Below are 22,667 nucleotides of genomic sequence, written 5' to 3'. Positions count from 1 at the left end.
CATCAATTGTCGTCGGTAGACATCCCCCGTAATCGTTTCATTCGGTTTCAGTAGCTCATAATACACAACACCCAGCTGGTCCCACCAGATACACAGCATAACCTTCAGGCCATGAATATTCTGCGCCGACGTCGATGTTGAAGCATGGCCAGGGTATCCATACGTTGCCCGACGTTTTGGATTGTCGTAATGGACCCACTTTTCATCGCCAGTCACAATTCGATGCAAAAAACCCTTCTTTTGTGCCGTTGAAGCAGTTGTTCGCATGCCATAAAACGGCGTTCAACGTCTCTTGGCTTCAATTCATACGGCACCCAATGGCCTACCTTTCGGATCATTCCCATGGCTTTTAAACGTTTGGAAATGGTTGATTGATCAACTCCCAAAGTTTTTGCAACCTCTTCTTGCGTTTGAGCCGGATCTTGATCGAGCAATTCCTCCAATTCGGTATCCATGAACTTTGGCGGCGCACCCTCGCGTTTTTCGTCTTCCAAGCCAAAATCACCACTTTTTAAGCGTGCAAACCACTTCTGGCACGTTCGCTCAGCTAGAGCATGCTCACCATAAACTTCCACCAAGATACGATGACTTTCGGCTGCTTTTTTCTTCATATTAAAAAATTCCCCGCAAAAACACATTATTTGGCACGAAATTCGACATTTTCAAGTGTGGTAAAAATATTGTTGTTTACGCTTCAAATAAAAAACTTATACTGACGTTTGTGCCTTACGACAGTAGCTCTCCAATGAATGTTTGGAAATGTGGATCGATGGAATAATAATCAAGTTACGCCATCTGTTGTAAAACCGCACGAACTTATTCATAGTCCTGTTACTTTTGGTATGAAGACCACCTTGACTAGTTTCCAACTATCTGGAATATGGCCTAAGTTTAAACACGCTTTAAAAATTTCTTCTAGCCATGGTAGGATACAGTCCAAGGTTTCCTGTAACATCTTTGGAATGATCCCATCTGGCCCCGGAGATTTAAAGGGTGAGAAAGATTTGATTGCCCATGCAACTGTTTCTTTGGTAATAATTTCATTTGCAAGATGCTGTGGATTATATTGGCTCCGCCTAATGTTTCCACTCTCCCTTTCGTAAGCGCTGCATCCCGGAAAATGCGTGTTTAGCAGAAGCTCTAGCGATTCTTCTGATGTAGCAGTCCAAGTTCCATCAGGTTTCTTGACGCAAGAAGCCATTGAGTGGTCTTTGGAAAGAACACGGCTGAGCCTAGCAGAATCCCTGGTGGATTCGATTGATGAACAAAATTCCCTCCAGCTCTCTTTTTTGGCGGCCCTGATTGCCTTCTTGTACTGTCTCCGACTTTCTCTGTACAATTCCCAATTTCCCGTCGAGTAGCTGAGGTTAAACGTTGATCTAGATTTTTCCCTTAGTTTTAAGAGCTCACTGCTCCACCAAGGAGGGAGAGTTTTTTGCTAAATTTTATGGAGCAGGACGTTTTGTAGGCCCTACTAAATGCCTTTTCCAGTGTTATGACCCTACTCTCAAGGTTTTCCGTGAGAGTGATTTGAGGGATAGGAGTCTCTTCTATCCTCTTGTTTACTGCATTCTTGAACCTCTTCCAGTTGGTTCTTAAAGAATTTCTATACGGTAGGGGTGGATCTACCTTAAGATCCAAATCGTACAAGATCCAACTATGCTCAGAAAAGGACCTTTTATTGGATACCCTCCAATTATCTACATACCCTTACTGAGCTATTTTCAGACAGTAGAGTAACATCAATCACTTCCTCCCATCCTCTGAAGTACTCCGCACTAGGAAAGGTGAAAGTGGGAGTGTTACCCCTGTTACAAACCGATAAGTTAGTATTAATAATAAAATTATATAAAGACTCACCTCGGTCGTTTGTCTCAGAGCTTCCCCACAACGCATGCCTCGCGTTGGCATCGCATCCGAGCAGCAGGTTCTTATTTCTCGGGTGGTGCTAGCCGATCATGTGCCATGTAGATGGAAGCCAATATGATGCCGATACCGTCAGCGGCTTCTACCTCCACAGCCGTCACATCCTGTGAACAATATGATGGGACTAAAAATATGTTAAAAATGTTTCTTAGCTACAATACAAGATCTGGGGCTACCTTCAGTCCGTTTTTAGAAAAGGTTGTGGTTGTTCCCAGTAAACCCCTTATCCTCGGTGCTCCGCACCCAGGGCTCCTGGATTAAAGTGATGTCGACGTCCTCCTCCGCCAGGAGAACGGTTAGGTTGTCCGTTGCAGTCCGCGAGTGCTGCAGGTTTATTTGGACAACCTTGAGACCCATACTGCTGGTCGCTTTACAATTTGACGGCGTCGCCAAGCTGCAATCCCGGGTGCTGCTCATTAGCGCCATCGTTTTTGGTAGATGCGGCGTCGTCAAGTTGCATGCCTGTGAGCAACTCGTTTTCCTGACGCCGAACCGAAGTTTATTGTCCACTTTTCCCGTGGCTCGATGCTCTCCTCCGATATTTGGAGAAGGAAGGACACACTGTTCTTTTGCGGAGCCTCCGCTTTGATGATGCTCCAGTCATCCATCGGAACAGTGCGGTTGTGTGCCTGCAGGCATGGAATAAGTTGCTTAGCTTCGAATTCCATGTTCGGAATCCAAATGCGAGCCCTCGGCCGTCGAGGGATTTTGCTGGCCGGGATTAGTTTGAGCCTCAAACCTTCCCAGTCGCTCTGGATCTTGCCCACAACTGCTTGCAGGAAGTAAAGGGAGAGTTGATCCTCGCACTTGATCACCCTGTATCCGCGGACCACCTCCATTGAATCAAATCCTGGCACATGCCCCTCCGGGTTTGCCATGGTGTGATCGACGATAATACGGGACAGCCGTGCCTCGATTTCGGACCACTTATCCGATGCAGGTTTACCGCGGTTAGTTATTTCATCAACCAAAGCTATTTGCAGGTGATCCCGTGCCACCTCATTAAATAAGCGTTTAGTTGGTTTTGGTATTGAAGCGGTGTGAACTGACACTTTGTGCTTCTTCGTTAGTTTGTCGCTTTCGTCCTGCGAACGATTGCGTTTCACGGCTTCTGCCTTCTGGGTGGCCTGGAACGGCAGGTACTCATCGATCACCTTTTGGCACCTTGCCTTATCGGCCGCGCCCTTTGGATGAGTTTTCCCTTCAGCCTCATTTTTTTTTATTCTTCCGAGAATAGTCAGAGAACTCTGGTAAAGCTTATACCTGGACGGGCCTTTCTTAACGTTTTGGCGCTTTTGCCCATTGGCATCAGCGGATGTGAATGGTTGATTTAAGGTTGATGGCGTCCTGTGGCCCACAGTTTTGCCATCAACCGTCTCTTGGCTGGAGGCCAAGAGTTCGTCCTCTGAGGAAGTTCCCAACTTCCTCAGATCGTTAGTGTCGGTCCGTGCTGTCCATCTGTTGTGTCAATGGGTGCGTCCGTATATCCGTTCGTTTTGGGTTTGTGTCCGTCCGTTTGTCCGTCTTCTTTGTAGCGTTATCCGAAGTTTTTGTTTGTTTTTGTTGTTTGCTCATACTGTTTCGTACGGTCACCTGCCCTTCCAGAAGGCTGCACATGTCGCCATGTGCGGTGACCAATGAGGATTTAGGGGAAATAAACGGCCCGCCATGGCAGCGCCCGTTACAACCTGAGGCGGCCTGGTGTCAGGAGGGCTCCGTTAAAAGACAGCCTCGTTTTATGCCCCGGCTGCCAAACCCACCCAACAGGCACGGGTCGCGTTACACCTTGGGTTGAGGGAGTTTTTTAACGAAGTTTACGTCTTCGACCTGTGTGGTTCGCGGGAGTCTTACTCTCCTACCTTCCATATCTGGGAGGCATTCCCCTATCCACCACCTGGGGACGCGCCCTATAGGGATAACAGGTTCCCCCAAGGGCGTAGTAGTAACCGTTAGTTACTACATCTACTATTACAGGAAAAGTGTGGACTATTATAGTACAGAATTTCACCTATTTAGTGCTATGCTTTCTCTTTTTCGCCTTCCCTCCATTTGTTTCAAATCATTGAGTACGAACGCTGACAATTTTTTAATACAATCCCATACTTCTTTAGATTGTGGCATGTGTGGAACAACATTGTTCGTTTTCCAAAAATACTATATACATATATACTCGTTCTTTACTATATCTTTGGCAGCGAAAGAAAATATGCTCCGCTTTTTCATTCGCCTTGGCACAAAGGATGATCATATAACTCCATCATCATGGCCATACTTGTGGCGATATTCTCTAAAACAACCATGTCCTGTCAGGAACTGCGTCATATAAAAGTCGGCACTACCGTGTTTTCTATCCACCCATGCCTGCACATTTCTAATGAGTCGATTTGTCCATCTCCCTTTGGTTGTTATATCCCAGCGTCTTTGCCATTTAGATAGACTCTCGTATCTGATTTCTTTGCGCTCATCAGCTATTAACGACCTGCCAAGTCTTCTGCATTTGTCATATACTCTTTTACTTCCCAGAGCCATTATATCTGGGAGCATTATGCCAGAAATTACCCCGATAGCTTCATGGGATACAGTGCGAAAAGCGCTTGCGACTCTAATAGCGCTCTGTCGAAACAGAGATTTTGTAATCTGGCCGTATGTTTCGTATTTTAACGCTTGTCCCCACACAGGTGCAGCATACATTATAATGGATTGGGCAACTTTTGCAAGTAGTAGCCTTCTGTTTTGACCTGGCCCGCCTATGGTAGCCATTATTCGAGATAGCGCCGTATTTACCCGTGCTGTTTTCTCACAAGCTTTTTCAAAGTCCCCTTTGAAGTTTAAGCGTGCATCAATAATGACTACCAAGTATTTCAAATACGGTTGGCTGTTGATGTTATGCCCGTTTATGCTTACTGTGATGTTCTAAATTTTTTTCTGCTTTTGATCAGAACTGCTTCAGTGTTTTGGCCGGCAAGCTGTAGGTTTGACGATGTAAACCAGTTTTTTAGTTTGCAAACTGTTGCACTAGATATAGCCGATTAATTGGGCTTTTTTTGATATTGGAATGCGGAGGATTCTGTCGTAGAGCACATTGCACTATAGAGCACCCAGCACGGAGCTTTGTGGTACTCCTCCAGTTACTCTATACTGCTTAACTCCTTCGTCTGTTTGATAGAGTAGTATTCTATCTGATAGATAGCTTTTCATCAAACGCAAAAGGTATGACGGCGTTTCCAGGTTCCCTAAAGCTTGCATAATGTGGGACCAGCATGCAGAGTTAAATGCATTTTTTACGTTAAACGTTGTAATGGCGCAATACTCATTGGAACCATGCATCCATCTTGTTCTTTCAGTGGCATTTTCAGCTATTTATATAAGCCTTTTAATTGCATCATCTTCTTTCAGTGCAAGTTTAAGAGCTCCTTTAGGTATTCCATCTAGTCTTAAAGCTTTAGCGGTTCCAAAACGGACCACGTCTGTATTTACCTCTGTTTCCGTGACTGTAGGTATATCTGTAATAAATGATGCGTCTGCTGATAGTCGGTATTCGTGGTCATCGTTTTGTCTTGGGAAAAGGATTTCCACAACCTTTTTTAAGATAACAGTGCAAGTGAGTGCTTTTGCTTTGCATCCACTGATCTTAGACATCACCAACTTATACGCTCCTCCCCACGGATTTTCATCAGCTTTGACCCACAGTTCTTTGAAGCAGGAATACTTTCTTTTTTAATCGTATTTTTGAGGCCCTTGAGTTTCCTTTTGAAAACTTCTCGCAACCATTCTTTTTCACTTCTTCCTCTGCTTCCTTGGTATTGTCGTCTAGCTTTGTGGCAAGCGCCTCTGAGTTCAGCTATGCCGGTTTCCGCACGTAAGTGTGTTTTTTCATTGCAGCATCACAGGCTTTGGTCAGGCGTGTTACCAGTAGTTGAACTTGCTCATTCGCGACGTTTATGTCAGTTGGATGAGCGTTTAGCATAAGACTAAAAATCTCTTCGTCTATGGTCTGGATCTTCCACCCTATTGTCTGAGCTTTTTTAGCAGGCTTGATGTTTCATTTACTTTGTTTCGGATTTTTTATTTCGATCATTATGGCCAAGTGGTCGACGTGGGTATAAATGTCGCAAATCTGCCACTTCTTTCTTACAGCTAGAGATCTGCTTATAAAAGCTAAGTCAATAATGGAGCCACGACCATTCTTCTCGAAAGGGTTTTTTCTTAAAGTGTTTAATAACACAACGTGAAGTAAGGATAAGGCTTTGCCTCACTGATTAGTACACTTACTTCCTCATTCTAAGGCCCATGCATTGAAATCTCCAGCTATTAAATTTGGTGATGTTGTCAAGGCTTCTCTGACCACTTCGTCAAGAATTTTTTCAATACAATTCAATACAAATATCAGAAATTTTTGCTCTAGTGTAGTTGGTTTTGTCTGCCAGTTTCCCATCTTGGATAATCTTATTTCCTAGGACCCATATAGCTGCCTTCTTTGTTCCATCCGAAACCCACGTTCCAGCGTCTGGATTGGTTTATTCCTCACATACTACCACCACGTCTGCGTCCTGTTATTGCACACAATACAAAGAGGTTCCCTTTCACAGGTTTTTGCGAAATGACCTTTCCCACCACATTTCATACAGCACTCACTCCTGTCTTCAGAATTTGTACATTTAGTTGCGTATGTCCGTATTCTAGGCATACATAGTATAACACTTTGTGAGGTTCAATTTTTTACGAATTCTGCAGATAACCCAGCCAATCTTAATCTTTTCTGCGCTCAATAAGTACCCTGCTTCTAGCGCTGGAAGGCTTATAGCGGCTTTTTAAGTACCTGCATATTCCGATCTTAAATTTTTAATTGAGCTTTCGCAAAAGTTACTTAGTTCCTTGACTGGTGAGCGCTTTTATTTCCGTCTGATCTTCCAGTAACTTAGCAATCCCTTCTTTATATTCTCGAGTACGCCCTGTCTGTGCTCTGTAAGTTGCAGAAGTATCTCTCCTTTGGCTGTCTTTCTGATTCGTGACACATTTTCACCAAGCGGCTAGAGCCTTCATTTGTTTTGACCGCCCTCAATAAGTCGCTATATGACATGTTGCCAGTTTTTGTGATAACTACGGCATCAGGTCGCGGAGTAGGACTCATCTTCTTCTTTTTTTTGTGTGTAATAATACGTATGAGCTGTATGAGCTTTACGACGACATAGGCATAGCGCAGCGAATAAAGATCCAGCGGCTTCGTTGGCTGGGTCATGTCGTCCGAATGGATACAAACGCTCCGGCTTTGAAAGTATTCGATGCGGTACCAGCTGGTGGTAGCAGAAGAAGAGGAAGGCCTCCTCTGCGTTGGAAAGATCAGGTGGAGAAGGACTTGGCTTCACTTGGCGTGTCCAATTGGCGCCGGTTAGCACGAGAAAGAAACGACTGGCGCGCTTTGTTAATCTCGGCCAAAATCGCGTAAGCGGTTAGCTCGCCAATTAAGAAGAAGAAGAATAATACGTTTCCACCGCAGCCGGAGTTTGGGTTCTCTGCCGCTATCGTCTTCTTAGCGCAAACACGAAACAAAACACCTGTCAAATCCCATACAAAATTAAAACACAACTCCATACCTAAACCCACTTTTCAAAGCGTGTTTTGTTGGGTTTGCGTCTAATTTAATTATTAAGTGGTGGCAATGTTGCTCATTTTCCTCATTTATTATTGCATTCTTATCGAAACATGGCAACAATGATTACAATTTGTCAATATGACATTTGATTGACGTTTAATATTTTTCTTGTGGTAATCGTTAAGTGGTGCGCGCAAAATATAAAATAAGTCAAATAAGCCAAATAAGTCTACAATCTTTCCTCAGGAATACTGAATCAACTCGTTGCGGATAGTATAACAGGTATTTCTTTTATTTATATGTGTAATTTTATTTGTATTTACATCTAATTTCATTAATATAATATTAAGCTGGCCCAATAAGTCTACAATCTTTCCTCAGGAATACTGAATCAACTCGTTGCGGATAGTATAACAGGTATTTCTTTTATTTATATATGTAATTTTATTTGTATTTACATCTAATTTCATTAATATAATATTAAGCTGGCCAAATAAGTCCACAATCTTTCCTCAGGAATACTGAATCAACTCGTTGTAATGGAAAACATTAAAAAATGTCAAAAAATTTGGCTTCCTTCCGCGGACGAAGCATTCCTTGATATATGGGGTGATAAGGCAGCTGAATTGCGAGGGCCACGCAAGAACTCGCACATATATGCGGAGATGGCTCAGTCGCTGGGAGTGCTTGGACATGAGGTCCGTCCAGTTGACGTGAAATATAAAATCCACAATTTCACAATGAAATATAGGTAAGGCATTTAATATATTATTTCATTAAAGTAATTTTGTTACAGCCTCAAAATTTCCTTTGCAGAAAATGCAAAGCAGAGCAGGGGACAGGATGTTCTCCTGTTTTTTGGAAGCACTATCAGGATGTTCTCCTGTTTCTTGGGTGCACCAAATAATAGGAAGGGATAGAGTGAATAATGTTGATGCGGTCGTTGTCGATAGTATAACAGGTATTTGTTTTATTTATATATGTAATTTTATTTGTATTTACATCTAATTGTATAATGTTAATTTCTATTTATATATGTAGGCATGCCTGATTCGGTTGCTTCGCCAGCTCCATCAAATTCGCCGATATCACCTTCATGCTCCTCAAACGAAGCTGCTCCGTCTGCTTCGTTTACATTTTCGCCACCATCGTCTCCAGCACTGCACGAAGCTTCCGCACCTGCAGCAAAAACAAAAAATGCGAAAGTAAGTGAATTAAACGAAACAATAAAATCTTGTATGACGGAAAACAATAAATTAACTGCTGAGTTAATTGAAATCGAAAAAAAAGGTTGCTGCTATTGAGTTATTGACAAAAAGTGTGGTTAGTTTCTTGGAGAGAAATTAATTAACTAAAACTTATAATTATAAATCCTTTGAAATATTGTTTGTGAAAGTGCTTAAAAATTAATATGTGAAATGATATTTAAGTTTTAATGAATTGTGCCTTTTAAAGTTGCACTAAGTGCCTACTACTATCTTTTTTCAAAAATGAATGAAATGTTATTTTATAAAACTATGTATTACAAATTTTATTGTTAAAAATTAATATGTGAAATGATATTTAAGCTTTAATGAATTGTGCCTTTTAAAGTTGCACTAAGTGCCTACTACTATCTTTTTTCAAAAATGAATGAAATGTTATTTTATAAAACTATGTATTACAAATTTTATTGTTAAAAATTAATATGTGAAATGATATTTAAGTTTTAATGAATTGTGCCTTTTAAAGTTGCACTAAGTGCCTACTACTATCTTTTTTCAAAAATGAATAAAATGTTATTTTATAAAACTATGTATTACAAATTTTATTGTTAAAAATTAATATGTGAAATGATATTTAAGTTTTAATGAATTGTGCCTTTTAAAGTTGCACTAAGTGCAATGAATAAAATGTTATTTTATAAAACTATGTATTACAAATTTTATTGTTAAAAATTAATATGTGAAATGATATTTAAGTTTTAATGAATTGTGCCTTTTAAAGTTGCACTAAGTGCCTACTACTATCTTTTTTCAAAAATGAATAAAATGTTATTTTATAAAACTATGTATTACAAATTTTATTGTTAAAAATTAATATGTGAAATGATATTTAAATTTTAATGAATTGTGCCTTTTAAAGTTGCACTAAGTGCCTACTACTATATTTTTCCAAAATGAATAAAATGTTATTTTATAAAACTATGTATTACAAATTTTATTGTTCTGGTGAAAAGTTGTTTTTCAGATTTAAACCAATTGGACTCTTTGTAGGTCGAAATATTTAAATAAATATTTGGTTTGAAGATAAAATTGTTTAAACCAAATAACCTTTTTAACCAATAAATTATGGTTAATTTAATAAAACATACGGGAGAATCTACATGAAAGAAGTTATATTACTCACTGAAATATTCCTTTAACGCATTTCTTATCGATTCTCCTTCAGATCGGTCAACTGCATTGGTGCCGTATTGAATATTGCGCCTGGAATCGCGATGCATTTCCACTAGCCAATTTTCCAAAATTAAATCCTTCTCAGCAATCAAAAAATTATGTAAAACACATGCACATGAAATAACTGTGTTTACATTTTTGATGTGGTTATCCACGCCTTTTCCAATTCTCCTAAATCTAAAATAGAACCTGTATTACCAATTTTTAAAAATATTAGAATCTCTAAGTTGTATTTACCGGGCTTTTAAATGGCCAAAAGCATTTTCCACAACACGCCGGCACTTAGACAATCTATAGTTGAATTTTTTTTGTTCGGGTGTATTGGTCACACTATGCGGATATGGCTTCATTAAATGCTGCGAGAGACGAAAAGCAGAGTCCCCTATAATATGGACTGGTATTTTTGTGGATCCATACAGCAAGCTCAATTCATCAAGAAGTGCACAACTTTGCAACTCGCGCTTTAGCGATGATTTTTCAAAAATTCCGGAGTCGTTGCATCTTCCAGGTCTGCCGCAATGTATATAAACAAATCTATTATTATTATTATTATTATTATTAAATTTGTATAATAACAAGTTATACAAATATAAGAAGGCAGCAGCACTAGCAGCATAGGCCATCGGCTGTCAGATAACAAAAACTGTAAATGTACTTTAAATTAGGTCTAACGTTAAGTAATTATCATATAATATTTAAATGCTTATAACTAAATAAAATAAACAAAGGTACATGTTAGATCCGTCTTAACAAGTCGTTGGCTTTTAGAATTTTGTAGACAGTCAGTATATTACTTGCAGATGGCTCTTTAAGAAAATCCAGTGCAGGAGAGGATCCAAAGAATTGTTGTCTGGAGGTGTGTAGATTTCGACAAGATTGTAGAATATGATCTAAGGTTACGGTTTCGTCACAGAAGGGGCATTCGGCTGGCAGCGTACGTTGTAGGAGGTGTGCATGTGTGAGAATAGTGTGGCCCAGGCGTAGGCGCGAGTACGGTTTGAGAACTTTTAATGGCAGGTCGGAAGGAAGTGATATCTTTGATCTAGATGGATTTAAGAAAGCGTAGTGGTGTTGGTAGTTTTTCCAGTTATCTAACAGATAAATGCGCCGTTGTTTTGTAATCTCTAGGAGGATGTCACTTTTAGAGTAGTATTTATGAAGCATTGACGGTAGATTAGAAACGCTTCTAGCTGCGGCATCAGCGTTTTCATTGCCGGTAATCCCCGAATGTCCTGGAACCCACATTAGCTTAATTCTGTTTGGATAGCTTATGAGAATATTTCTAATTGTATTTATATGAGTTTGATCGATGGCATTGATGCATGATTGGCTGTCTGTGCATATAATTATTTTGCCTTTAATTTGTTTGGCATAAATGGAGGCTTCTAACAATGCCGCTGTTTCTGCTGTAAAAGCAGAGCATATTGGGTGCAAAAAACCATGTTTGATCGTGTCCCCGTTTTCCTTTGTGACGGCAAAAGATGTTGAGGTTTGAGTTTTTGATCCATCTGTAAATATAAAATTCCATCCCTGTTTGGAGTACTTTTCTTTTTCGGATGTAAACAGTGCTTTGTAAATTTCCTTCGCTGTATGTTCTTTTGGTCGCTGCAGCGTGTTAATAGCAAATGGAATATTGCGTATCGTCCATGGAGGTTGCGTTTCAGCTGTGCGGTAGCGAAGGGTACCCGGCAGTTCAAGTCTCCTTTGCAAGCTAAAACATTTGGCTACAACCGACATAATTTTAGGATGCCTCTTTCTTAAAGATGCGTTTCTGAAATCTTTAATAAGATTGACATTGTAGGTGAAAAGTAGTTTTGGTAAAAGTTTATGAGTACTGCCTGCGATCCGATCTTGAATCTTTGGCAAACCTGTTTCCGCAAACAAGTTTCGAAGTGGTGTAGTTGGGAACGCTCTAATGCTCCTGCGTATCGCAGAGTGATAAGGCGATGATATTTGGCTAATTGAACGTTTATCTGCGTTTCCGTATATAGGAAGGCCGTAATCGATTTTTGATAGGATGAGTGCTCTGCATGCATGAACAAGTGAAGACGGATGTACAAAAGATTTCTTAGAAGATAGGTATTTAATTATATTTAACCGTGTCATAATAATATACAATCTTTTATGTATTTACAATGTTTTTTAAACTTATACTTAGAGTCTATAATTACACCTAGAATTTTTATTTCATTTACTGGCATTATGGAATGGCCAAAAAATTGTGTTGGCAACCCAGAGCAACTAGATTTTTTGCAAATGTGCAAAGTTTTAGATTTTTCGAAAGAAATTGATGTGCCTGAGGTTGAGGACCATGTCATTGTCTCGGAGAATGCTTTCGAAAATACGCGAGACTGAAAGAAGATTAGCATTTTTCGTGAAAAAGAAAACATCGTCGGCGTAGAGCTGACATTCTATGCTGGGATAGTTCGCTGATAGCTTGGCAATTTCATCGAACGCTATTATAAAAAGAAGCGCGGAGAGTGGAGACCCTTGTGGCGTTCCATTCTCTAGATTTACAATAATTGAGGCAAAACCATTTATTCTCACTCTGCATTTTCTGTTAGTGAGAAAGCTTTTAACAAAGTTTATAATTTGGAACCAACCTTTAACGTAGTTAATTGTTTCAAAATGATATGCACTCCAATTCGGTCGAAAGCCTTCTCCAAATCGATTGCTAGAAGTGAAACATGGTTTCTTGACGAGAGTGCGTTTGTGACGACATAGTCAAGGTGCAAAAGAGCATCAATTGTGCCACTGCCTTTTTTATATGCTACCTGGTTAGAACTAATAACTTTGTTGTTCTTAATATACCACATCAACCTATTTGCAACCAGTTTTTCCATTAGTTTACCCAGGCATGATAACAGAGAGATGGGCCTATAGCTTTCAACAGAAGTAGGAGGTTTATTGGGTTTCAAAATTGGTACGATATAGGAAGTTTTCCACGCTTGAGGGTAAAAGCCGTAATTTAGGATTTGATTATACAGATTAGTTAGTCTGCATTTCATGCAACTGGGTAAATTTTGAATCATAGGATAAGAGATTCGATCAAGCCCAGGAGTTTTACCTTTCACGGTAGAGAGCGCGAACTCCAATTCATTAATAGTGATTTTCGATTCAATTGTCCTGGCAGCAGGTGATAAATTGTTTATAATGTTTGCTTGGTCGTTTAGACAGTTGTATTTTGCCGAGCAAAAGTTGCTTGAAAAGCTGGCGTCGTTTGAGTTAGAAGCGTAGAAGGAGGCAAAATAATTGGCTATTTCGAGTGGAGAACTGATAACGCCATTTGTGGAGTTAATGTGGGCGAAAGTAGTTTGCTTACCTGAACCAGTGAGCATTTTAATATCATGCCATATTTTTCGGGGCTTAGTGTTAGGATTTATGCTAGCCGTTAACTCTTCGAACTTCTTACGCTTGGCATTTTTGGCGGCGCGCTTAAAAAGAGCATTTGCCTTTTTGTAGCTTACCAAGTTTGCAATAGTGCGAAAGCGTTTGTATTCGTGCCATTTATTCTGTTTGTTTTCACGAAGTTGGGATAAATGAGAGTTCCACCAAGGAATCCTTTTCTTACTACTTTTTGGGGAAGTTTGTGGTATAGCGTGATGTGCTGCTGTTCGAATAATTTTTGAAATATTGGCTGCTTCTTGGTAGACGTGGCTGGAAGCACGTAAAGTTTCACACAAATTAATACATTTAGTGCTAAATTTCGCCCAATCGGCTGATTCTAGAATAAACTTAGCGTTTGACTTAAATGTGGATTGGGTTTGGGCATTTAGTTGGATGGTGATCGGATAATGATCGCTACCGTGAAGAGAGTTAGAGACTTGCCATGGGCATAGTGGTGCAATCGAAGCAGAACAGAAAGTTAGATCGACAGTAGTGAAGGAATTCCGGGTGGAGAAGTGTGTTGCAGACCCGTCATTTAGACATATAAGGTTTGAGGACATTAAAACATCTTCGATACATTCGCCTCTTGAGTTGGTATACGCGGAACCCCAAATTGTACTCCAAGCATTGAAATCCCCGCCCATAATTAGATCAGAAGGAAGTTGTTTTATGATTCCTAAGATATCACTCGAAACAATACGTTGTGTAGGGTGGATATATAGGCCGACAATACCAATTTTTTTAGGCAAGTCAACTTCTAGCGCTATGGAAGATACATTTGATACGATTGATATTTGTTTGTGTGGAATATTGCGCCTAATTAGTATCGCCGTACCTTGTTTATTTGTATTAATACTGGGCAAATTGTGAAAGTAACCAATATATTTCCTTGGTGTATGTGGTGCGTAATTGTGAGGAAGGTGAGTTTCGCTTAAGAGAATAATTGCAGGTGAGTAAGAATTGATGAGGATTTCAAGGTGAATATAGTTGTTGAAATAGCCATTGATATTCCATTGTATAATTGAGAACATAAGGATAGAAAGAAAGGAAAGTGATCTAAGTAGAGAGAAAGATTAAGCTCGACTTGACTACGTATCAAAGTTCTGCGAGGCAGAGCTGAGCGAGTCGTCTGAGAAGGTTAATCTGAGCTGACGCGTGGTGAAATGTCATTTGTCTTAGTGAGAACTGAGACAGTAGACATTTCGTCATCACAATCTGAGGTGAGCTGTGTCTGAGAAACGGAATCATAGTTGTTAGTATAAATTGGTTTAGTACTCGTATTAAGAATGTTGAAAACTGTTGAATTTATATTGTTCGAATTAGGAAATGAATACAAAGGGGGATTATCGTTCTTTGTACTTGTTTTTGCGATAGAGTCAGCTGAGAAGCTGGTTTTTAGAGGAGGGTGTGTTAAGGGAATGAAAGAGGTAGTAGAAGCTATAGAAGTAGAGGAATGGGATGATATTGAATTTTGTGTTGCTATCGATTCTTTAGGTGTTTGTATAATTGAATTTTTGGTTGAGGGAGCTGTGTTTGCGGTTATTTGAGAATATATGGGATAGGAGGAATTAGTGGAGGCGGTGGCAAGAGAAGACTGGGTTGTTGTCGAATTATTGGTACATAGTTGTCAATTCTTTGCTTTGCATGATTGTGCTTTTTGCAGAAGAAGAAGTGCTTGCGATGATTTGAGAGAATGTTGAAGCGAAGGGTTTAGAGGTGGTAGAGGCATTATATTTTTTTGCTGCTTCGCGCATACTGCATTTATTTATTGTTTTAATTTTTAGTATTTCTTTAGCTTGTACGAACTTTGGGCAGTTGCTTGCAAATGATGGGTGGTCGCCAGCGCAGTTTGCGCACATTGTTCTAGAACATTCGGACCCTACATGGGGTGGTAGGCTGCATATGGCGCAGGTGGAAGGATTTTTGCAGTATTTTAAAGTATGACCAAGTAATTGGCATGACTTACATCGCGTTGGGTTTGGATAATATGGACGAACAGAAACTTTCCTCCAGGCGACGTCGATTTTTTCTGGCAGAGAGTAGCTGTCGAATGATAGAAGTATTGCGCCAGTTGGAATTAGAGTGTCTTGTGATTTCTTTTGGAATTTGTATGCAGCGATCACGCCATGCATTTTTAAGCCATCAACGATTTCTGAATCGGTTAGGTTGTTTAGGAAAGGGGCAAATATGGTGCCTTTTACACAGTTTAGATTTGTTTGATAAGTTACATTAATTAAACATATACCGGGAAGAAGTTTTGAAGATATGAATTTCTCAGCGATTTTTTTATTCTTAGTAAGCACTAAGAGGCTTCCATCACGCAACTCAGAAATGGAAATTATGTTCTTGCTGATAGCTAATATAGCTTTGTGCACTGCAAAGCAGGAATAATTGGATATTGGTTTTGTTTCTTCACTTGATTTTATCACAATAAATTTAGGGTCGTCTGTTTTCGCAAAAACAATTGGAGGTAGTTCGGGGTATGATTCTCGCGTTTTGTTGGGTTTTTTACGCTTGCTATGAACACCAGGGGAAAGTAGGGCGAACCTATTTTCCCTAGGTGGGGATGCCCCAAGGGGCATTGTTTCACACCTATATAATAACACTAAACCCTCGGTTATCACTCGCGTAAGCAACTGTACACGGGCAATTTAAGTGAATTTATTAATGTGTTTACGTAGGTAAACGAATATGAATGCAAAGAGAGTACAACTACTACACAGCGGAAGAGATAGTGACCGTACGCAACGAATGTTAGTCGGTGACTGGTAAACAAATCTATATTTTGCGTCTACCAAAGCCAATAGTACTACGGAATACCACCCTTTGTAGTTGTAGTAATCAATGGCTTCTTCTTTTCTTGGATGAATTTCAATATGACATCCATCTGTATAATAAAGATGCGTTTGATTAAACGTTATTTTTATCGCATTACTTATAAACCTACCTATTGCTCCAATACATTGTGGATAGCCCATTGCATTAAAATCTGCGACTCCATTCTCAATTTGCGCCCTTGTCAGTGGAAAATTTTTCAAATATATTGGAGCCAAAGATGTCCCACCTTCATTGCAAAACTCGATGAGTATTTTGCAAACAGTTGCTTTGCCTACTCCAAACAAATGTCCAATTGATCTGTATTCACTAGAAGATCCTAGTGCATACAGAGCAATTGCCACGCGCTTTTTTAGTGAAATCGGGTTTCGATAGTTCGTTTTTCTTTTGGCTATTTTTTCAAGTTTGCTGCACAATTTTTCAAAGCAGGATCTTTCCATTCGGAAATTATCTTTGAAAAACTTGTCCCCATTACTCTGGCAGTCTACTTCCCAAAAGGTACTGGAATGTTTCTAAAATATACATGTACATTATACACAAATAATGTATCATAAATCTGTTTACAATACCAAAGACCATACACTTTGCGAACGCATTAAATTGGCAGCAACGCTTAAAATTATTTTATTTTCCCTTAACCTTTTTTTTAAATAATATGTGACCAACTCACTATCAATTATTTTAAAATAAAATGATAAAATCAACATAACAAATTGAATTTTATGCACCATTTTATAATTTTATCAATTTTTATAATTCTTATATCACAATGTCAACAAAAGACAGTTCAAACACAGTTTCTCCCAAACTTTCGGTGGAAACAGTTGACAGTTCTCCCAAACACAACTCCTGCAAACACGGTGTTTGCTTTTGGTGGAAACGTAATATAAATATATCTATGTAAACATATAAATGGCAATATTGTGTCGATACAATCAAACACAAACGCACACAAACCGATGTATTGTGTAAATATGTAACTAAACTAAAGCAGCTGTTTTCTACGCGCACAAGTTTTGCTCAATTTTGTGTATCTCACGGACAACTGACAAAGACTATAGTAACGTCAGTGAGTGGGGGCGCCATATGGATACCTAGCTCGCATATTTTTATAGATGGTGTTTTTTATTATATCAAATTAAATGCAGAAGATGAGTGAAATTTAAAATACTTCACTCAATTCAAATGCACCCTTATCTTGTCGATAAAAGCTTCAAATAGAAGAGAAAAGGTTAGGCTTAACCAAGTTGTCCTGCAAAATGAATGCACGTCCCGATCCATAAAACATAACACTTATAATTTGGTTGAAATTGTCAAACTGTCATTGGTATCAGCTGCATCATATGTTACATCTGCAGCGTTGCCAGTTTTGTGCGTACTGTTCAGGTAATCATAATTTTATATCTTATAGTTTAGATGGCAAAATAATTTTTTTTGTAATTAATATACCAGTATTGACTAATGTGAGAGAAAACGACAAATGCATTGAAATTTCTTGAAAGAAGAAATAAAAAAAATGTCTGTAATTTTTTTAAACCGATCCATAAAATCGATTTGTCTAAATTTGGTTACGAATTTGTTACGTTCTCATTCAAATAAAATGTCTCACAATAATTCTTCTCAGTTCAATCACTGGATTGCTAAATAAAAGTCACAAATTAATGCTTTATACATGTGCTTAATAACTATCGTAATTTCTAAATTTGGCGATCCGTATCTTCTGTCGACTGCTGTCTCGCTATTTGGTGGTGTTCATTTTCGTTTTATTGTTAACAATTTTACTTAATAGTTTATATTAGTGTATAATTTAATAAGTTATAAACACAACACTATTTAATATTATTTTTTAATGTTTCCACTGATTTGCCTTTGATGGATGCATGTTGAGAAGGTGATAACTTTTTGCTCAATTGCTTGCACTTTTGCAAAATAAAAGATCTTCAACTACTTTTTGCAATTGTTTCTATATGAAATCGCTCACGAAAGTAATGACAATCATTTTGAACCCAGAATCATTGAAATGGGTTCATTTTTGACTAAGTAATGAGCATTTAAAAAAAAATTTCTTATTACTCAAAAACAACTCATTTTAGCTACTGGGCATTCAGCTGAATTGAAGTTTGAGGTGTTCTCTTGATTTTGAAAAAGTTGAAAAAAAAATACACTTTTTGAAATATTGAATTTCGAAAAACTTTCGAATGTTTTTTTTTTGCAAAATAAAAAATGTTCAACTGCGTTTTTGCAATTGTTTCTACATGAAATCGCTCGTGCAAGTAATGACGATCATTTTGAACCCAGAATTATTAAAATATGTTCATTTTTGACTAAGTTATGAGCATTTAAAAAAATTTTTTTCTTATTTAATTAAAAAAATCGGTTTTGAGCCGAAAAACAAATTTGCCGATAAATCTTGAAAAAAAACTTTTTCGGGCGAACAAAAAAATACGTGTCTCATTATTTTGACCAGAGAGCAACATATTTGAGTTACATCGAGATCGAAGAACCTGACCCGAATAGCCCGGTTGAATTCAAATGGAAAGCACCCTTGGCACAAAATGAGCATATAACTCCATCATCATGGCCATACTTGTGGCGATATTCTCTAAAACAACCTGTCCTGTTAGGAACTGCGTCATATAAAAGTCAGCACTGCCGTGTTTTCTATCGACCCATGCCTGCACATTTCTACTGAGTCGATGTGACCGTCTCCCTTTGGTTGTTATATCCCAGCGTCTTTGCCATTTAGATAGACTCTCGTATCTGATTTCTTTGCGCTCCTCAGCTATTAACGACCTGCCAAGTCTTCTGCATTTGTCACATACTCTTCCATTATATCTGGGAGCATTATGCCAGAAATTACCCCGATAGCTTCATGGGATACAGTGCGAAAAGCGCTTGCGACTCTAATAGCGCTCTGTCGAAACAGAGATTTTGTAATCTTGCCGTATGTTTCGTATTTTAACGCTTGTCCCCACACAGGTGCTACATACATTACAATGGATTGGGTAACTTTTGCAAGTAGTAGCCTTCTGTTTTGACCTGGCCCTCCTATGTTAGCCATTATTCGAGATAGCGCCGTTGTTGTTGTTATTGTAGCAGCATAAAAATTCCCCATACTTACATACGGAGAATGCTGCTGTAGTGACAGTCCTTGGCCGGATATAAGTCCGGGTCGTTTTGGTAACGTAGAATCGACTGTCGTGGCAACGCTCCGTATTTACCCGTGCTGTTTTCTCACAAGCTTTTTCAAAGTGCGCTTTGAAGTTTAAGCGTGCATCAATCTTGACTACCAAGTATTTCAAATACGGTTGACTGTTGATGTTATGCCGGTCTATGCTTACTGTGATGTTCTAAATTTTTTTCTGCTTTTGATCAGAACTGCTTCAATGTTTTCGCCGGCAAGCTGTAGGTTTGACGATGTAAACCAGTTTTTCAGTTTGCAAACTGTTGCACTACATAAAGCCGATTAATTGGGTCGTTTTTGGTATTGGAATGCGGAGCACCCACAATAGAGCACCCAGCACGGAGCTTTGTGGTACTCCTCCTGTTACTCTATACTGCTTAACTCCTTCGTCTGTTTCATAGAGTAGTATTCTATCTGATAGATAGCTTCTCATCAAACGCAAAAGGTATGACGGCGTTTCCAGGTTGCCTAAAGCTTGCATAATGTGGGACCAGCATTAAGAGTTAAATGCATTTTTTACGTCAAACTTGGTTGACCCGGCGTCTTTTTAGGTTTCGGTGAAAGACAAGTCGTTGCTGTTTCCAAATATTTGGGAAAACACCATCTCGAAAACACTTCTGATACGTCTCCGTGAAGGGTTTTGCGTCTTCTTTCAGTGCAAGTTTAAGAGCTCCTTTAGGTATTCCATCTAGTCTTAAAGCTTTAGCGGTTCCAAAACGGACCACGTCTGTATTTACCTCTGTTTCCGTGACTGTAGGTATATCTGTGATAAATGTTGCGTCTGCTGATAGTCGGTATTCTTGGTCATCGTTTTGTCTTGGGAAAAGGATTTCCACAACCTTTTTTAAGATAACAGAACCAGTCAGTGCTTTTCCTTTGCATCCACTAATCTTAGGCATCACCAACCTATACGCTCCTCCCCACGGATTTTCATCAGCTTTAACCATAGTTCTTTGAAGCAGGAAGACTTTCGTTTTTAATCGTATTTTTGAGGCTCTTGCGTTTCATTTTGAAAACTTCTCGCAACCATTCTTTTTCACTTCTTCCTCTGCTTCCTTGGTATTGTCGTCTAGCTTTGTGGCAAGCGCCTCTAAGTTCAGCTATGCCGGTTTCCGCACGTAAGTGTGTTTTTTCATTGCAGCATCACAGGTTTTGGTCAGGCGTGTTACCAGTAGTTGAACTTGCTCATTCGCGACGTTTATGTCAGTTGGATGAGCGTTTAGCATAAGACTAAAAATCTCTTCGTCTATGGTCTGGATCTTCCACCCTATTGTCTGGGCTTTTTTAGCAGGCTTGATGTTTCATTTACTTTGTTTCGGATTTTTTATTTCGATCATTATGGCCAAGTGGTCGACGTGGGTATAAATGTCGCAAATCTGCCACTTCTTCCTTACAGCTAGAGATCTGCTTATAAAAGCTAAGTCAATAATGGAGCCACGACCATTCTTCTCGAAAGGGTTTTTTCTTAAAGTGTTTAATAACACAACGTCAAGTAAGGATAAGGCTTTCCCTCACTGATTAGTACACTTACTTCCTCATTCTAAGGCCCATGCATTGAAATCTCCAGCTATTAAATTTGGCGATGTTGTCAAGGCTTCTCTGACCACTTCGTCAAGAATTTTTTCAATACAATTCAATACAAATATCAGAAATTTTTGCTCTAGTGTAGTTGGTTTTGTCTGCCAGTTTCCCATCTTGGATAATCTTATTTCCTAGGACCCATATAGCTGCCTTCTTTGTTCCATCCGAAACCCACGTTCCAGCGTCTGGATTGGTTTATTCCTCACATACTACCACCACGTCTGCATCCTGTTATTGCGCACAATACAAAAAGACTCCCTTTCACAGGTTTTTGCGAAATGACCTTTCCCACCACATTTCATACAACACTCACTCCTGTCTTCAGAATTTGTACATTTAGTTGCGTATGTCCGTATTCTAGGCATACATAGTATAACACTTTGTGAGGTTCAATTTTCTACGAATTCTGCAGATAACCCAGCCAATCTTAATCTTTTCTGCGCTCAATAGCGCTGGAAGGCTTATAGCGGCTTTTTAAGTACCTGCATATTCCGATCTTAAATTTTTAATTGAGCTTTCACAAAAGTTACTTAGTTCCTTGACTTGTGACCGCTTTTATTTCCGTCTGATCTTCCAGTAACTTAGCAATCCCTTCTTTATATTCTCGAGTACGCCCTGTCTGTGCTCTGTAAGTTGCAGCAGTATCTCTCCTTTGGCTGTCTTTCTGATTCGTGACACATTTTCACCAAGCGGCTATAGCCTTCATTTGTTTTGACCGCCCTCAATAAGTCGCTATATGACATGTTGCCAGTTTTTGTGATAACTACGGCATCAGGTCGCGGAGTGGGATTCTTCTTCTTCTTTTTTTTGTGTGTAAATGTATCTATGTAAACATATGAATGGCAATATTGTGTCGATACAATCAAACACAAACGCACACAAACCGATGTATTGTGCAAATATGTATGTAACTAAACTAAAGCAGCTGTTTTCTACGCGCACAAGTTTTGCTCAATTTTGTGTATCTCACGGACAACTGACAGAGACTATAGTAACGTCAGTGAGTGGGGGCGCCATATGGATACCTAGCTCGCATATTTTTATAGATGGTGTTTTTTATTATATCAAATTAAATGCAGAAAATGAGTGAAGTTTAAAATACTTCACTCAATTCAAATGCACCCTTATCTTGTCGATAAAAGCTTCAAATAGAAGAGAAAAGGTTAGGCTTAACCAAGTTGTCCTGCAAAATGAATGCACGTCCCGATCTATAAAACATAACACTTATACTTTGGTTGAAATTGTCAAACTGTCATTGGTATCAGCTGCATCATATGTTACATCTGCAGCGTTGCCAGTTTTGCGCGTACTGTTAGGTAATCATAATTTTATATCTTATAGTTTAGATGGCAAAATAATTTTTTTTGTAATTAATATACCCCAGTATTGACTAATGTGAGAGAAATAGACAAATGCATTGAAATTTCTTGAAAGAAGAAATAAAAAAAATGTCTGTAATTTTTTAAACCGATCCATAAAATCGATTTTTCTAAATTTGGTTACGAATTTGTTACGTTCTCATTCAAATAAAATGTCTCACAATAATTCTTCTCAGTTTAATCACTGGATTGCTAAATAAAAGTCACAAATTAATAAATTTTACATGCGCTTAATAACTATCGTAATTTCTAATTCTATTTGGTGGTGTTCATTTTCGTTTTCTTGTTAACAATTTTATTTAATTGTTTATTTTAGTGTATAATTTAATAAGTTATAAACACAA

The 22,667-nt window shown here is 38.8% G+C and overlaps 2 protein-coding genes across 2 annotated transcripts in view; both read right to left on the bottom strand.

The window, feature by feature from the left end:
- Positions 1-1,931: 1,931 nt before the first annotated feature.
- On the bottom strand, positions 1,932-5,474 carry LOC129250485 (uncharacterized). Its single transcript, XM_054890110.1, has 3 exons — positions 5,404-5,474; positions 2,400-3,384; positions 1,932-2,030 (listed from the first exon to the last, which is right to left on the bottom strand). The coding sequence occupies exons 1-3, from the start codon at positions 5,472-5,474 to the stop codon at positions 1,932-1,934; spliced, it is 1,155 nt and encodes a 384-aa protein (XP_054746085.1).
- Positions 5,475-8,537: 3,063 nt separating this feature from the next.
- Positions 8,538-22,667, bottom strand: part of LOC129250484 (uncharacterized) — a 31,427-nt gene continuing 17,297 nt past the window's right edge. Inside the window, exons 2-4 of the mRNA XM_054890109.1 lie at positions 10,195-10,467; positions 9,908-10,134; positions 8,538-8,698 (exon numbers count right to left, since the gene is read on the bottom strand). Of these exons, the coding sequence (XP_054746084.1) occupies positions 8,538-8,698; positions 9,908-10,134; positions 10,195-10,307 (501 nt within the window). The 5' untranslated portion in view covers positions 10,308-10,467. The remainder of the gene's footprint in view (positions 8,699-9,907; positions 10,135-10,194; positions 10,468-22,667) is intronic.

Source organism: Anastrepha obliqua, chromosome 6 (genome assembly GCF_027943255.1).
Source record: "Anastrepha obliqua isolate idAnaObli1 chromosome 6, idAnaObli1_1.0, whole genome shotgun sequence".
NCBI lineage: Eukaryota > Metazoa > Arthropoda > Insecta > Diptera > Tephritidae > Anastrepha > Anastrepha obliqua.
This window is presented reverse-complemented; position numbering and strand designations above follow the sequence as displayed.

Excerpts from the sequence above, each read along its gene's own strand:
- LOC129250485 (XM_054890110.1), bottom strand. The coding sequence starts at position 5,474 with ATGACCACGAATACCGACTATCAGCAGACGCATCATTTATTACAGATA. Across the intron at positions 3,385-5,403 it reads CTACAGTCACGGAAACAGAG|ATGGACAGCACGGACCGACA; the intron begins GTAAATACAGAC and ends TTGACACAACAG. Across the intron at positions 2,031-2,399 it reads GTTCGGCGTCAGGAAAACGA|GATGTGACGGCTGTGGAGGT; the intron begins GTTGCTCACAGG and ends TATTGTTCACAG.